At 45.2% G+C, this 15,845-nt stretch overlaps 1 protein-coding gene across 2 annotated transcripts in view; it reads right to left on the bottom strand.

The window, feature by feature from the left end:
* Positions 1-12,620: 12,620 nt before the first annotated feature.
* The window catches only part of LOC138769094 (uncharacterized), a 41,362-nt gene continuing 38,137 nt past the window's right edge, over positions 12,621-15,845 (bottom strand). Inside the window, exons 7-8 of one of the 2 annotated variants that reach the window (XM_069947311.1) lie at positions 15,388-15,501; positions 12,621-12,888 (exon numbers count right to left, since the gene is read on the bottom strand). In XM_069947311.1, the coding sequence (XP_069803412.1) occupies positions 12,665-12,888; positions 15,388-15,501 (338 nt within the window). In that variant the 3' untranslated portion in view covers positions 12,621-12,664. The remainder of the gene's footprint in view (positions 12,889-15,387; positions 15,502-15,845) is intronic. The other variant, XM_069947312.1, reaches the window with a different exon arrangement.

Raw genomic sequence — 15,845 nt, 5'->3', positions numbered from 1 at the left:
TGGTGATAATATAGAGGACGTAACAATGTACTTGTACTGATATATGGTGATAATATAGAGGATGTAATAATGTACTTGTACTAATATACGGTGATAATATACAGGATGTAATAATATACTTGTACTGATATACGGTCATAATATACAGGATGTAATAATATACTTGTACTGATATATGGTGATAATATAGAGGATGTAACAATGTACATGTACTGATATATGGTGATAATATAGAGGATGTAACAATGTACATGTACTGATATATGGTGATAATATAGAGGATGTAACAATGTACTTGTACTAATATATGGTGATAATATACAGGATGTAACAATGTACATGTACTGATATATGGTGATAATATAGAGGATGTAATAATGCATAATGCCTTACCTGTAGCTGCCATAGCAGAGAGGAGCAGACCAATCCTCCAGAGATACATGGCTGCAGTAACTGAGTCTTATTCTGCTTCAGCGTCTGTTTTATATCAGGTTCTTTCGTTTCTGGAGAACTTAAATTTATTCTAATTAATTTCCCAAAACCCTGATTTTGAGCTCTTTCCTGTTTGTCTCTAATGCAAAACACAACAGCCCAGAATCCAATGATGTAGCCGGGCTTTACTTACAAAGACACCACTGCTGTATCCCTGTATCCTCACTCCCTATAGGGGGGGGGGGGGGGGGGAAGCGACCATTGTTGTATCCCTGTATCCTCACTCCCTATAGGAGGGGAAGCGACCACTGCTGTATCCCTGTATCCTCACTCCCTATAAGAGGGGAAGCGACCACTGCTGTATCCCTGTATCCTCACTCCCTATAGGAGGGAAGCGACCACTGCTGTATCCCTGTATCCTCACTCCCTATAGTAGGGAAGCGACCACTGCTGTATCCCTGTATCCTCACTCCCTATAAGAGGGGAAGCGACCACTGCTGTATCCCTGTATCCTCACTCCCTATAGGAGGGAAGCGACCACTGCTGTATCCCTGTATCCTCACTCCCTATAGGAGGGAAGCGACCACTGCTGTATCCCTGTATCCTCACTCCCTATAGTAGGGGAAGCGACCACTGCTGTATCCCTGTATCCTCACTCTCTATAGGAGGGAAGCGACCACTGCTGTATCCCTGTATCCTCACTCCCTATAGTAGGGGAAGCGACCACTGCTGTATCCCTGTATCCTCACTCCCTATAGGAGGGAAGCGACCACTGCTGTATCCCTGTATCCTCACTCTCTATATGAGGGAAGCGACCACTGCTGTATCCCTGTATCCTCACTCCCTATAGTAGGGGAAGCGACCACTGTTGTATCCCTGTATCCTCACTCCCTATAGTAGGAAAGCGACCACTGCTGTATCCCTGTATCCTCACTCTCTATAGGAGGGAAGCGACCACTGCTGTATCCCTGTATCCTCACTCTCTATAGGAGGGGAAGCGACCACTGCTGTATCCCTGTATCCTCACTCTCTATAGGAGGGAAGCGACCACTGCTGTATCCCTGTATCCTCACTCCCTATAGTAGGAAAGCGACCACTGCTGTATCCCTGTATCCTCACTCTCTATAGTAGGGAAGCGACCACTGCTGTATCCCTGTATCCTCACTCCCTATAGTAGGAAAGCGACCACTGCTGTATCCCTGTATCCTCACTCTCTATAGGAGGGAAGCGACCACTGCTGTATCCCTGTATCCTCACTCTCTATAGGAGGGGAAGCGACCACTGCTGTATCCCTGTATCCTCACTCTCTATAGGAGGGAAGCGACCACTGCTGTATCCCTGTATCCTCACTCACTATAGTAGGGAAGCGACCACTGCTGTATCCCTGTATCCTCACTCCCTATAAGAGGGGAAGCGACCACTGTTGTATCCCTGTATCCTCACTCCCTATAGTAGGGAAGCGACCACTGCTGTATCCCTGTATCCTCACTCCCTATAGTAGGGGAAGCGACCACTGCTGTATCCCTGTATCCTCACTCTCTATAGTAGGGGAAGCGACCACTGCTGTATCCCTGTATCCTCACTCCCTATAGTAGGGAAGCGACCACTGCTGTATCCCTGTATCTTCACTCCCTATAGGAGGGGAGCGACCACTGCTGTATCCCTGTATCCTCACTCCCCATAGGAGGGAAAGCGACCACTGCTGTATCCCTGTATCCTCACTCCCTATAGTATGGAAGCGACCACTGCTGTATCCCTGTATCCTCACTCCCTATAGTATGGAAGCGACCACTGTTGTATCCCTGTATCCTCACTCTCTATATGAGGGAAGCGACCACTGCTGTATCCCTGTATCCTCACTCCCTATAGGAGGGGAAGCGACCACTGCTGTATCCCTGTATCCTCACTCCCTATAGGGGGGGGAAGCGACCACTGCTGTATCCCTGTATCCTCACTCCCTATAGGGGGGGGAAGCGACCACTGTTGTATCCCTGTATCCTCACTCCCTATAGGGGGGGGGGGAAGCGACCACTGCTGTATCCCTGTATCCTCACTCCCTATAGGAGGGGAAGCGACCACTGCTGTATCCCTGTATCCTCACTCCCTATAGTAGGAAAGCGACCACTGCTGTATCCCTGTATCCTCACTCCCTATAGGAGGGGAAGCGACCACTGCTGTATCCCTGTATCCTCACTCCCTATAGGAGGGGAAGCGACCACTGCTGTATCCCTGTATCCTCACTCCCTATAGGAGGGGAAGCGACCACTGCTTTATCCCTGTATCCTCACTCCCTATAGGAGGGGAAGCGACCACTGCTGTATCCCTGTATCCTCACTCCCTATAGGAGGGGAAGCGACCACTGCTGTATCCCTGTATCCTCACTCCCTATAGGAGGGGAAGCGACCACTGCTGTATCCCAGGCCCGGGACAAGGAGTTTTGGTGCCCTAGGCAGAGAAGGCAAATTGCGCCCCCCCCCCCCCCCCCCCCGAACCCAGCGTTATCAGAATCGGCGGTCAGTTTCCCTAAAGGCCCTATTCCAAGGAACGATTGTCGGGCCATATTCGGCTGATAATCGTCCTGTGGAATAGTAGGCAACGATCAGCCGACATCGTTCATGTCGGCTGATCGTTGCGTCGTTTGTCTTTCAAGCATGTTGAAAAACAAACGACTGATTCTATCATTTTACTGCAACACATACTGTACATGCCTTCACCACTGCAGTGGGATCCGGTGCCTTGCTAAAAAACATTTTTATCACAGGTTGAGAGTGTCAGGGAGGTGGGTCTGTGACAATGTCTGTGCACGCCCTGCTCTATGGCTGCTGCATCTTCAGGTCGTCTCCACTCCTCCAGCTGTCACTTATTCTGGAGGACGTGGCAGCTTGAAGATACAGCAGTGGCCAGAGAGCAGGGCGTGCACAGACATCGTCACAGACCCACCTCCCTGGGATAAAAATGTTTTTTAGCAAGACACGGGATCACACAGCAGCGGGGAAGGTTTGAGACAGCAACTGTATTGCTTCCCACTGTGCCAGTGCTCCCCCTGTGCCCCCATGTAGTAGACAAGCCCCCAAAGCACCCCATATAAATTGGTTTGCCAAATATGTGCCCCCATACAGTATAGGAGATCTTCTTTGTGCCTCCATGTAGGTAGGGTTTAGTAGTGGAGGTATTATGGATAAGGGGTGTAGTAGTACAGGTATAGATGAGAGGTGTAGTAGTGGAGGTATAGTGGATAAGGGGTGTAGTAGTTCAGGTACAGATAAGGGGTGTAGTAGTACAGGTATAGATGAGAGGTGTAGTAGTGGAGGTATTGTGGATAAGGGGTGTAGTAGTACAGGTATAGATGAGAAGTGTAGTAGTGGAGGTATAGTGGATAAGGGGTGTAGTAGTTCAGGTATAGATAAGGGGTGTAGTAGTGGAGGTAGAGTGGATAAGGGGTGTAGTAGTTCAGGTATAGATAAGGGGTGTAGTAGTGGAGGTAGAGTGGATAAGGGGTGTAGTAGTTCAGGTATAGATAAGGGGTATAGTAGTTCAGGTATAGATAAGGGGTGTAGTAGTGGAGGTAGAGTGGATAAGGGGTGTAGTAGTTCAGGTATAGATAAGGGGTATAGTAGTTCAGGTATAGATAAGGGGTGTAGTAGTACCGGTATGGATGAGTGTTGTGTCAGTACATGCAGGGAGTTGCAGTGTTGTCACAGGCTGACAGCTAACCTGTGACAACACTACAACTCCTTGCATGCACTGACAGCCTATGACATCACTACAACTCCCAGCATGTACTGGCAACCTGTGGCAACACTACAAACCTGTGGCAACACTACAAATCCCAGCATGCACTGGGATCCTGGGAGTCAGTACATGCTGGGAGTTGTAGTGTTGTCACAGGCTAGCTGTCAGTACATGCTGGGAGTTGTAGTGTTGTCACAGGCAAGCTGTCAGTACATGCTGGGAGTTGTAGTGTTGTCACAGGCTGACAGCTAACCTGTGACAACACTACAACTGCCAGCAAGTACTGGGAGGGATACACACACATACACTCACTCACTCACTCACTCACTCACTCACTCTCACACATACATGCATACATCCACTCTCACACACACATTCCCATGCAGGCACATTACATTTCATGAGGGATCTCCTTCTATCTTCCCAGCACCTGCAGCTCCTCTGTCGTCCTCCTCACCGGCACTATGCTCTCCCGCCCCTCCCCCTCCTGTCCTGCACAGACAGGAGACTGAACCCATGAGGTGAGAGCCGGTGAGACCTACAGACTGCTGACAGGGGAGGGAGCACGACCCCAGACTGCATCCTAGTGAGAAGGACAGCTCTGTAAAAGTCTGTTCTTCTCACTAAGCAATGCAGTATACAGCCAGCAGCACCGTCCCCTCTCTGTGAGTCACCTGGCCCCTACAGCACTCCCGTCACTGCGGCCCTGGTTACAGTGCAGGGTGGGCTGGCGGGCGAGCCGGGGACAGGATGGATGGGTAAGAAAATTAATTACCCATCCAGACTGCGCCCCCTGTAGTTTTGCGCCCTAGGCCATCGCCTACCCCTGCCTACTCTTTGTCCCGGCCCTGTTGTATCCCTGTATCCTCACTCCCTATAAGAGGGAAAGCGACCACTGCTGTATCCCTGTATCCTCACTCCCTATAGGAGGGAAGCGACCACTGCTGTATCCCTGTATCCTCACTCTCTATATGAGGGAAGCGACCACTGCTGTATCCCTGTATCCTCACTCTCTATATGAGGGAAGCGACCACTGCTGTATCCCTGTATCCTCACTCCCTATAGTAGGGAAGCGACCACTGCTGTATCCCTGTATCCTCACTCCCTATAGGAGGGAAGCGACCACTGCTGTATCCCTGTATCCTCACTCCCTATAAGAGGGAAAGCGACCACTGCTGTATCCCTGTATCCTCACTCCCTATAGGAGGGAAGCGACCACTGCTGTATCCCTGTATCCTCACTCCCTATAGGAGGGAAGCGACCACTGCTGTATCCCTGTATCCTCACTCCCTATAGGAGGGAAGCGACCACTGCTGTATCCCTGTATCCTCACTCCCTATAGGAGGGAAGCGACCACTGCTGTATCCCTGTATCCTCACTCCCTATAGGAGGGGAAGCGACCACTGCTGTATCCCTGTATCCTCACTCCCTATAAGAGGGAAAGCGACCACTGCTGTATCCCTGTATCCTCACTCCCTATAAGAGGGAAAGCGACCACTGCTGTATCCCTGTATCCTCACTCCCTATAGGAGGGGAGCGACCACTGCTGTATCCCTGTATCCTCACTCCCTATAGGAGGGGAAGCGACCACTGCTGTATCCCTGTATCCTCACTCCCTATAGGAGGGGAAGCGACCACTGCTGTATCCCTGTATCCTCACTCCCTATAGGAGGGGAAGCGACCACTGTTGTATCCCTGTATCCTCACTCCCTATAGGAGGGGAGCGACCACTGCTGTATCCCTGTATCCTCACTCCCTATAGGAGGGGAAGCGACCACTGCTGTATCCCTGTATCCTCCCTCCCTGTTGGGTCTCCCCCTGTTGCACGTCTCAGGAGCTCTCAGTTCTCTTCTCTGCCTCTCGCATCATCTTACAGTTCTCTTGTGAAAAGAAGTGCTGCTGAACCATGATTCAAGATTAAAGGGTTTTCACAATATATTTACCTAAAAGGGGTTATCCAGAAATATTATCTTTCTTTCAAACCAACTAGTTTCCGAAAATAATGAAGATTTGTAAATTACTTCTATTGAAAAATCTCCAGTCTTCCCATACTTATCAGCTGCTGTACGGTCATGGCCAAAAGTTTTGAGAATGACACAAATATTATATTTTCCTATGATCTGCTGCCCTCTGGTTTTTATGTGTGTTTGTCAGATGTTTTTATCACATACAGAAATATAATTGGAATCATATTACAAAAGCTTATACTGACAGTTAGAATGAGTTACTGCAGCAAGTCAATATTTGCAGTGTTGACCCTTCTTCTTCAGGACCTCTGCAATTCTCCCCGGCTGCTCTCATCAACTTCTGGACCAAATCCTGACTGATAGCCGTCCATTCTTGCACAATCAATACTTGCATTTTGTCAGAATTTGTTGGTTTTTGTTTGTCCACCCGTCTCTTGATGATTGACCACAAGTTCTCAATGGGATTATGATCTGGGGAGTTTCCAGGCCAGAGATTCCAAATCTCTATGTTTTGTTCCCTGAGCCATTTAGTTATCACCTTTGCTTTATGGCAAGGTGCTCCATCATGCTGGAAAAGGCATTGTTGATCGCCAAACTGCTCTTGGACGGTTGGGAGAAGTTGCTCTTGGAGGACATTCTGGTACCATTCTTTATTCATGGATGTGTTTTTAGGCAGTGAGAGAGCCGATTCCCTTGGCTGAGAAGCAACCCCACACATGAATGGTTTCAGGATGCTTTACAGTTGGCATGAGACAAGACTGGTGGTAGCGCTCACCTTGTCTTCTCCGAATAAGCTGTTTTCCAGATGTCCCAAACAATCGGAAAGGGGATTCATCAGAGAAAATGACTTTCCCCCAGTCCTCAGCAGTCCACTGCCTGTACCTTTTGCAGAATATCAGTCTGTCCCTGATGTTTTTTCTGGAGAGAAGTGGCTTCTTTGCTGCCCTCCTTGAGACCAGGCCTTGCTCCAAGAGTCTCCGCCTCTAAGTGCACAGTGCAGATGCCCTCACACCCGCCTGCTGCCATTCCTGAGCAAGCTCTGCACTGCTGGTAGCCCGATCCCGCAGCTGAAACACTTTTAAGAGACGGTCCTGGCGCTTGCTGGTCTTTCTTGGGCACCCTGGAGCCTTTTTGGCAACAATGGAACCTCTCTCCTTGAAGTTCTTGATGATGCGATAGATTGTTGACTGAGGTGCAATCTTTCTAGCTGCGATACTCTTCCCTGTTAGGCCATTTTTGTGCAGTGCAATGATGACTGCACATGTTTCTTTAGAAATAACCATGGTTAACAGAAGAGAAACAATGATGCCAAGCACCGGCCTCCTTTTAAAGTGTCCAGTGGTGTCATTCTTACTTAATCATGACAGATTGATCTCCAGCCCTGTCCTTATCAACACCCACACCTGTGTTAATGGAGCAATCACTGAAACAATGTTAGCTGGTCCTTTTAAGGCAGGGCTGCAAAGATGTTGAAATGTGTTTTGGGGGATAAAGTTCATTTTCTAGGCAAATATTGACTTTGCAAGTAATTGCTGTTAAGCTGATCACTCTTTATAACATTCTGGAATATATGCAAATTGCCATTTTAAAAACTGAAGCAGTAGACTTTGTAAAAATTAATATTTGTATCATTCTCAAAACTTTTGGCCATGACTGCATGTCCTGCAGGAAGTGGTGTATTCTCTCCAGTCTGACACAGTGCTCTCTGCTGCCACCTTTGTCCATGTCAGGAACTGTCCAAAAAAGTAGCAAATCCTCATAGAAATCCTCTCCTGCTCTGGACACTTCCTGACAAGGACAGAGGTGGCAGCAGAGAGCACTGTGTCACACTGGAAACAATACACCACTTTCTGCAGGACATACAGCAGCTGATAAGTACTAGAAGACTAGAAATTTATAAATAGATGTAAATTACAAATGTATATAACTTTCTGACACCAGTTGATTTGAAAAAATGAATAAATAAATAAATATTCACTAGATAACCTATTTAATTGTAAGATAAATTAACTTATCCCTTTTCCACAATGCTAAAAACCCAGAGGTGGGATTCAGACAGTGTTTTCTGGTGTTGATGAGCTAATTAGATTTGCTGTAAGAGTTACAAGAATTTTGTTTCTGATGGTTCTTAAAGGAGCAGAAACATTGGTCTTAAGGAAATGCTACATCCAATAGGTGGCGCCAGAGAGTTGCTTTTATGGAACATAAACGTTCTGAAGGTCTCCAAATACCTTTATGATGCCCACTTCAAGGCGAAATATTCCCCCTTTGACCCAGCGACTTTGACCTCTCTGCAGCCAGCTTCCCGCTGATTTGGGACATAAGGACATAAGGACATATTGGTTCAGGATGCCTGTGTAATAATATAGCGCCAATCTCAAACATTGCATTGCACTGATGTGTGTAAGCAATTACATTTTTGTCTCATGAAAGACAATTAAGGGGTATAAAATGTGTAAAAATAATTTTGAATACATATATTTAAAAATTACATAATAACCATAATAACATCTTTAAATCCCCCCCCATCCCATTTGTCAAATAAAAAGAAAACAAAAACATCAATAAATAAATAGAATAATAAAAACTTTAAAAATATTATGTTAATGATCTCGAATGGCGGACAGTATAAACCAACAAATAAAATAAAAAATTCCAGCGTTATTGATTTAGTCATATCTCATATCAGAAAAAAATGTATGGCCATAAATGACTAGAGTAGAGGAAGTCATACTCATTATTTTTGCAGAATTTCATAGCTGAGTGTACTTAGTGGTGACTCTCGTCACTATGATTCTATGTTCCTTTACTTGTCATTATAACTTTCAAACTCTAAATCAGCAGTAGATGACATATAAAGCCAGTTTGCAAAAAACACAGCACTTCCTGTTTTCTGACTTTAAAGAAAAAAAAAAAAAAACAGGAAATAGTCAGAAAACAGGAAGTCCAGTGTTTCCCAGGCCATCTGAGCACTCACAGAGAGAAGGCAGTTATGTGATTGAGAGAAATATTAAGCGGTGACTCTCCGTACTGGCCGGAATTCCTGTGTTTAGTCTGTTTTCAGGAGACTGGACCTGGATACAGTAAGTATAGCTGTTATATAGCTGCCTTCAGGAGACTGGACCTGGATACAGTAAGTATAGCTGTTATATAGCAGCCTTCAGGAGACTGGACCTGGATATAGTAAGTATAGCTGTTAAATCGCTGCCTTCAGGAGACTGGACCTGGATACAGTAGGTATAACTGTTATATAGCTGCCTTCAGGAGACTGGACCTGGATACAGTAAGTATAGCTGTTATATAGCAGCCTTCAGGAGATTGGACCTGGGTACAGTAAGTATAGCTGTTATATAGCTGCCTTCAGGAGACAGGACCTGGATACAGTAAGTATAGCTGTTATATAGCTGCCTTCAGGAGACTGGACCTGGATACAGTAAGTATAGCTGTTGTATAGCTGCCTTCAGGAGACTGGACCTGGATACAGTAAGTATAGCTGTTATATAGCTGCCTTCAGGAGACTGGACCTGGATACAGTAAGTATAGCTGTTATATAGCAGCCTTCAGGAGACAGGACCTGGATACAGTAAGTATAGCTGTTATATAGCTGCCTTCAGAAGACTGGAGCTGAATACAGTAAGTATAGCTGTTAAATTGCTGCCTTCAGGAGACAGGACCTGGATACAGTAAGTATAGCTGTTATATAGCTGCCTTCAGGAGACTGGACCTGGATACAGTAAGTATAGCTGTTGTATAGCTGCCTTCAGGAGACTGGACCTGGATACAGTAAGTATAGCTGTTATATAGCTGCCTTCAGGAGACTGGACCTGGATACAGTAAGTATAGCTGTTATATAGCAGCCTTCAGGAGACTGGACCTGGATTTATGGTAAGTTCAGCTTTGTTTTACAGCATAACAACAACAAAAAAATAATGGATGTAAATTGCAAACTTGCTTTATATCACATCTACTATTCATTTAGATTTTGAAAGTTATAACAACAGTGACACTTTAACAGTCTGACTGACATCATGTTGCATTTGTATGTATTTAACCCTTTTCTACGTGAAATTTTTAATAAAAAAAAAGACAATATAAATAGTCCCACAAAAATCCCACATGTGGGTCTCTAGATAGAAAATAAAAGAGCTATGAGGGATTTTGAAAGGCTATAATGAAAGAATGAAAATGCTAATTTTTTGTCATTAAGTGGTTAATGTCACAGGCAAAATAGCAAGAGGGTTTAATGCCATAATATGGTGGACCCTCTGCTCTTGCCTAGGAAACCCTGTGGAGTAAATAGAGAAAACAATGGACCAAGAAAAAGTAAATATCATTTTATTTCATATTTTTTTATTGACTCTTAATTTTTAGATTCCCATTTTGTTTTGAACCTGCAATGGAATCTAGGACTGAATATTTTTATTTTTTAAACATTGAGAGTTTTTTTTTCTTTTTTAACAACCTTACTAGTAGATGGCCTTAGTTCACACTGCGTACGATTCAGTCCGCATTTCGTACGCCGCCGTACATGTGCGGCTGAAACTACGGGCGTGGGAAAAATCGACATGCGGCCGGATGCGTATGAACCGCAAACATACGCCCGTAGTACAGTTATGCTTCCCTAGCTTGTTTCGAAGCGATCTGAAACAGGTCATTTACTTGGAAATCTTCGCCCAGCCTAATAAACCACACAGAATCTCTTGGATCGAAAAATCAAGTTAAATTTGACTGAAATAAATACTTCGTACGGGACCGCATGGGAATCCACGGCCGTGAGTTCGAACATTTCTGTCCTCAAACAATGGTCTCGTTCATTTTTCCCGGCAGCGTATACGATCCGGCCGTAAGTTCATACGTAGTGTGCATTGTGCGGCCCTATATCGTATACTTTCAAGCAAACGCATCAACCTCAAAACTACGTGCGTATATTCGCGGTTCGCACTACGACCAGAAAGATACGTAGTGTGAACATAGCCTTATTCGTATACCTTTCACTTAAGTAACTAAGTAAAAAAATCTAGCAAGATACAAACCAAATAGCAGCAGTCTAGTGTTACCAGGATAGGAAGGTCCATGAATTTTCCTTTGTTCAGCTCAAACCCATAAGTTAGAATATACTTGAAATTAATATTATACTTAACTCTGCCTGGTCCACTACTGTCTCTGCTTACTGCCATGGCGTTTCCTGGGAAGCATAGATAGTGCACAAGATTGTGACATTCAATCCCTTTGCAGGTTTTGCAGAAAACCTCTGCTATTAAGCACAATACAGCACCAGAACTTGTTTCATTTAGTGCGGGGCATAGGTTTGCTTGGTGGCACAAAGACACATGGTTCAGGAAATCTGCAATCAGTAAGCTAGGGATGCATAAAGCATCCTTGACTTACTGTTTATTAAGTGGTTCAGAGATTACTGGTGTCCCCACTCCTGCTTCCAGGGCACCCAATGCTAATATTATAGGACAAATTGTGGGATTGTGAAATTGATCAAAGAATGGAAAATGGTGTAAACAGTAACCAATCACAGCTTGGTTTTCATTTGAGTTGAAAGCTGAGCTGTGATTGGTTTCTACGGACAATTTTACCGGTGTGCATTTTACACCCTTAGATAAATCTGGGCCTATGTGACTATATATAACGCCCAAGTAGTGATATATAGTCTTTTGGCGTTTTTCTTAGAATGCCCTGATAACTTATTGTATTTATATTGGCGGAAATCACAGTAAGGGTAGTTTCACACGTAATGGATAGGCAGCGGATCTCACGTTGTGAATTTGCAGTGCAATCCGCTGCAGATCTGTGCGCTATACCCTCTATGGCAGACAAACTTGCAGCGGGATGTACATCCCGCTGGGAGAATGTCTGCGGCCCGCCCTGTTAATCCCTCCGCCGCCGGAGCTGATACTGCACCTGATCCCAGCCCTGGCTTGCCTCAGGGCTCCTGACATCTTCATGTCTCGCTCAGCCAATCAGTGTGCTGCGGCGGGTCAGCACTCTGATTGGCTGAGTGGGACGTGCCGCGAACCAGCGAAGCAAGCCGGAGGAAGCCGGGGCCGGGATCAGGTGCAGTATCAGCTCCGGCGGTGGAAGGTTTAACAGGGCGACCTGCAGACATTCTCCCAGCGGGATCTACATCCCGCTGTGAGTTTGTCTGCCATAGAGGGTATAGGGCATGTATGCGCAGCAGATCGCGCTGCGAATTCACAGTGTGAGATCTGCTGTGGATCCGTTACGTGTTGAACTACCCTAACAAAATGTACAGAAAGGTGAGGATGGACACATTTGTAAAGTGGATTTGATATAGGTCATCTGCTGTAATGTACAGGATGTGTTCAATTACCCTACAGCCCCCCCCCCCCCACACAGGAGAAATCAAGCATTACACTTGATATAGAAATGAATTGATCTTACAAGTGATGTGTGAATGTGTCCAGTCCTTAAGAGATTTATCCTCCTCTCCTTTATTGATGGATGTCCTAAATGCCCCCATCATTACCAACAGAATTTCTTTATTTTTAGATCAAGCGACCCCATTACAAATTGTAATTGTTAGACTGGGTTACAATCACAATGAATGACATTATAGAGGACAATACTATTGTTGCCGTTGATGCAGTAGTATATGAAGCTTCATTAGCCGGAGTGCAGGAATATGTTGTTTCGGTATAGACAGTGCCGGCAGTGGAATTATAGTTTGTTAAATAGCAGAATCCTTGGGAGGCACAGCCGCGGTCTGTTTCAGTTACAGTCGTGGAACCTATGGAAATGAATAAAAGATATATAGATTTTATAGTAATATTAATCTCAACCTTGAAGCTTGTTTTCTAGAGATGAGTGAACCTGGAGCATGCTAGAGTCCATCTGAACCCGAACTTTCGGCATTTGATTAGCGGTGGCTGCTGAAGTTGGATAAAGCCCTAAGGCTATGTGGAAAACATGGATATAGTCATTGGCTGTATCCATGTTTTCCAGACAACCTGAGAGCTTTATCCAACTTCAGCAACCACCGCTAATCAAATGCCGATCGTTCGGGTTCGGATGGACTCGAACCCGATCCCGGTTCGCTCATCTCTATTGTTTTCATTTTCAAAATAAAAAAAAATAGTACCATGTCATGGTATTGGGTAGAGCAGTGCGTGATGTGCTGTGATTGGCCAGAAAAGTAAAGAAATTTAAGCTTCTTTGTTTGCGCTACTGGCAAACAGTTCTGGTGTAGTCCCCTAAAGTGAGATCGAGAAATATCAGTGCACCATGGAGGGGACTTGCTCATTAACAGCAACGATAGACCAAAAATAAGGGTCGAGGACAAGTTAAAAAAAAGTTTCAAAGTTTCTAATTCCACCAGTGTGTAACCAATTCTTCAATCTTTATTGCTTCTCCAAGAATAAAAGTCTCTGACATATACAAGAGTCCATGCATTGTGACTACTCCTGGTGATATTATTCATGGTCATACTACCATTGCTTCTGCTGCTCCATATAAAGGGGTAGTGATCACTTGTAGTGTAGTGATGGGTGAAGTATATAACAATATCTGCAGAGTGTTTGCAGTCCTGACTTCCCTGCATTCTATATCTGTGTTCAGTTATTATTTGCAGATCACGGTGCCATGTGCTGTGGTAGCTATGCGGTGTTGTGGCAGCTCTGTGGGTACAGGGTAACTTAGGCACTTGACACGGTAGCCTGGAGTGGTGTTGGAACTCACCCCCAGACAAATGGGCACTTCATTTAAGGTTAGGATAACCCAAGAGTAAGCTGGTGTGTAGGTATGGGTGCCACAAGAATAGACTAGAGTCCAACAGCTTAAACAGAATAAAATATGTTTGCTATAAATTTTCAGTGCAATACAATAATAGTTTGAGAACCAAAGGAAAGCGGAGTAGAGGGGCATGTAAAGGGCCCTGTCCAATGTAGCTGTGTACTAGGATAGTGTAGTGAAGAACAGAAGAAGATACTCGTACTCACGTATAGATATCTTTAATCTGACTGCCTTATGCCATATAGTGTCGGGTGACCCGTCCTGCTAGTGTAGTACATGGTCCCAGGTCAGGGTTGAGCAGACTTCCCAGGGTTTACCAGAATAGCTGTGCATTGCAATAGAATATGTAGGATCTAATTGCTGCTTTGTCTTACTGGGGTCACTACCTAACTCAGGTAAACAGCTAAGTGTAGTGTTGAGTGTATCCCTGGCATGGACAAGGTTATCCTCAGAGAAGGTCCTTCCTCCTGAGGGGTCTAGCATTGCATGCTGGCGGTGGTTAACAGCATACAAAACAATCTCTCACTCTATCTTTCTTTAGCTCGTTCTTTCCAACACTCCCGACTAGAGAACTAGAGAACTCCTCCCACAAGGAACTAACCTCCCTTTTATAGGGAAAAACTAAGCTAGTGGGTGATTGGTGAGGCTTTGTGTGCAGAAGAAAGAGAAGAGGTGATAGGAGAAAGAAAGGAGGAAAAACACCTGCACCTGTGATAGGAGGAGAATAAACATGTCACATACAACAATTAACCCAATCCTTCCTTTAGCCATGCTTAATACAATGCATAGAAAGAATACAGCAGCGACACCTAGTGGGGAAAAACACATAGCACATTTTGACTACAGTCCACTGGGAGAACCTGAGTGAGTTAAGCCCCTATTCCACGGGTCGTTTAGAGGAGCAATATCGTTCGTATTCGGCCGATATCGACCGCTACAAACGATATTCGTCCCGTGGAATAGAGTGCAACGATCAGCCGACATCGTTCATGTCGGCTGATCGCTGCAGTCGCTTGTTTTTCAACATTTTGAAAAACAAGCGACTGATATAGCAGCGATCTGCTGCCGTCGCTCCGTTGAATAGGAGCATCGGCAGCAGACGCTGTTATATCCTATGGGCTGCCCGGACGATCAGCGATCCTCCGAGCAGCCCCCCCGCAGCTCCACGCCGCCCCTCCCGCACTCACCCGCTCGATCGGGGAACGAGGAGCAAATGAGCGCTAATAGCGCTCGTTTGCTCCTCTAAAACGACCCGTGGAATAGGCCCAACACTTTGCCCAGTAAAATAAAAAACTTAGTGGCACACCTTTGCTGGGACACAACAATGGGGTCAATGAAGTCAGTGGTGTGTAGTAGACAGTATAATTTATGGCCACTCCATGGAACATGCCGTCCTTCAGTGACTCTACAAATCTGCCGCCTGAGCAATAAACTCATTTGGCCTCATGGCAGAAATGGCCCTGGAAAGGTGCACTTTAAGGTGACTATTTTTTTTTACCTGTGGTTTTTTTTGTAGTTACAAGAAGACACATTGTTTCATCACCGACACAATTCACATAAAATAAATCTGTGGAACATTGTAACCCATTTTCATCTGAACTTTGATCGGGTGCTGCAACAAGACAAAAGGTTAATCACCAAAACTGTAGACTTAGGAGAGCTTCACACGTACCGGATTTCATTCTGCGAGTTTGCAGCCAAATCTTCTGCGAATCCTGATACTGTCATTTCAATGGGGTTACATACTTGCAGCTAAATTTTTATTCCGTTGCGAGTATGTTTTCTTAGCAGAAAAAAAAATTCCAAAAATTGTGCCAAAATACAAGAGTATTATGCAAATGACCATTGTCATTTGAATACTACGCCCGTATGTAAGCGCCAAAAATGACGGCCAGTCAAGAAAGCGACCGTAAAATGGCCAAAGGATGACGTTGTGGGAGCATAGTCTAATGCTTT

Source organism: Dendropsophus ebraccatus, chromosome 12 (assembly GCF_027789765.1).
Source record: "Dendropsophus ebraccatus isolate aDenEbr1 chromosome 12, aDenEbr1.pat, whole genome shotgun sequence".
Classification (NCBI taxonomy): domain Eukaryota; kingdom Metazoa; phylum Chordata; class Amphibia; order Anura; family Hylidae; genus Dendropsophus; species Dendropsophus ebraccatus.
The sequence above is the reverse complement of the archived record's forward strand: the minus strand, read 5'-3'. Positions and strand labels throughout refer to the sequence as shown.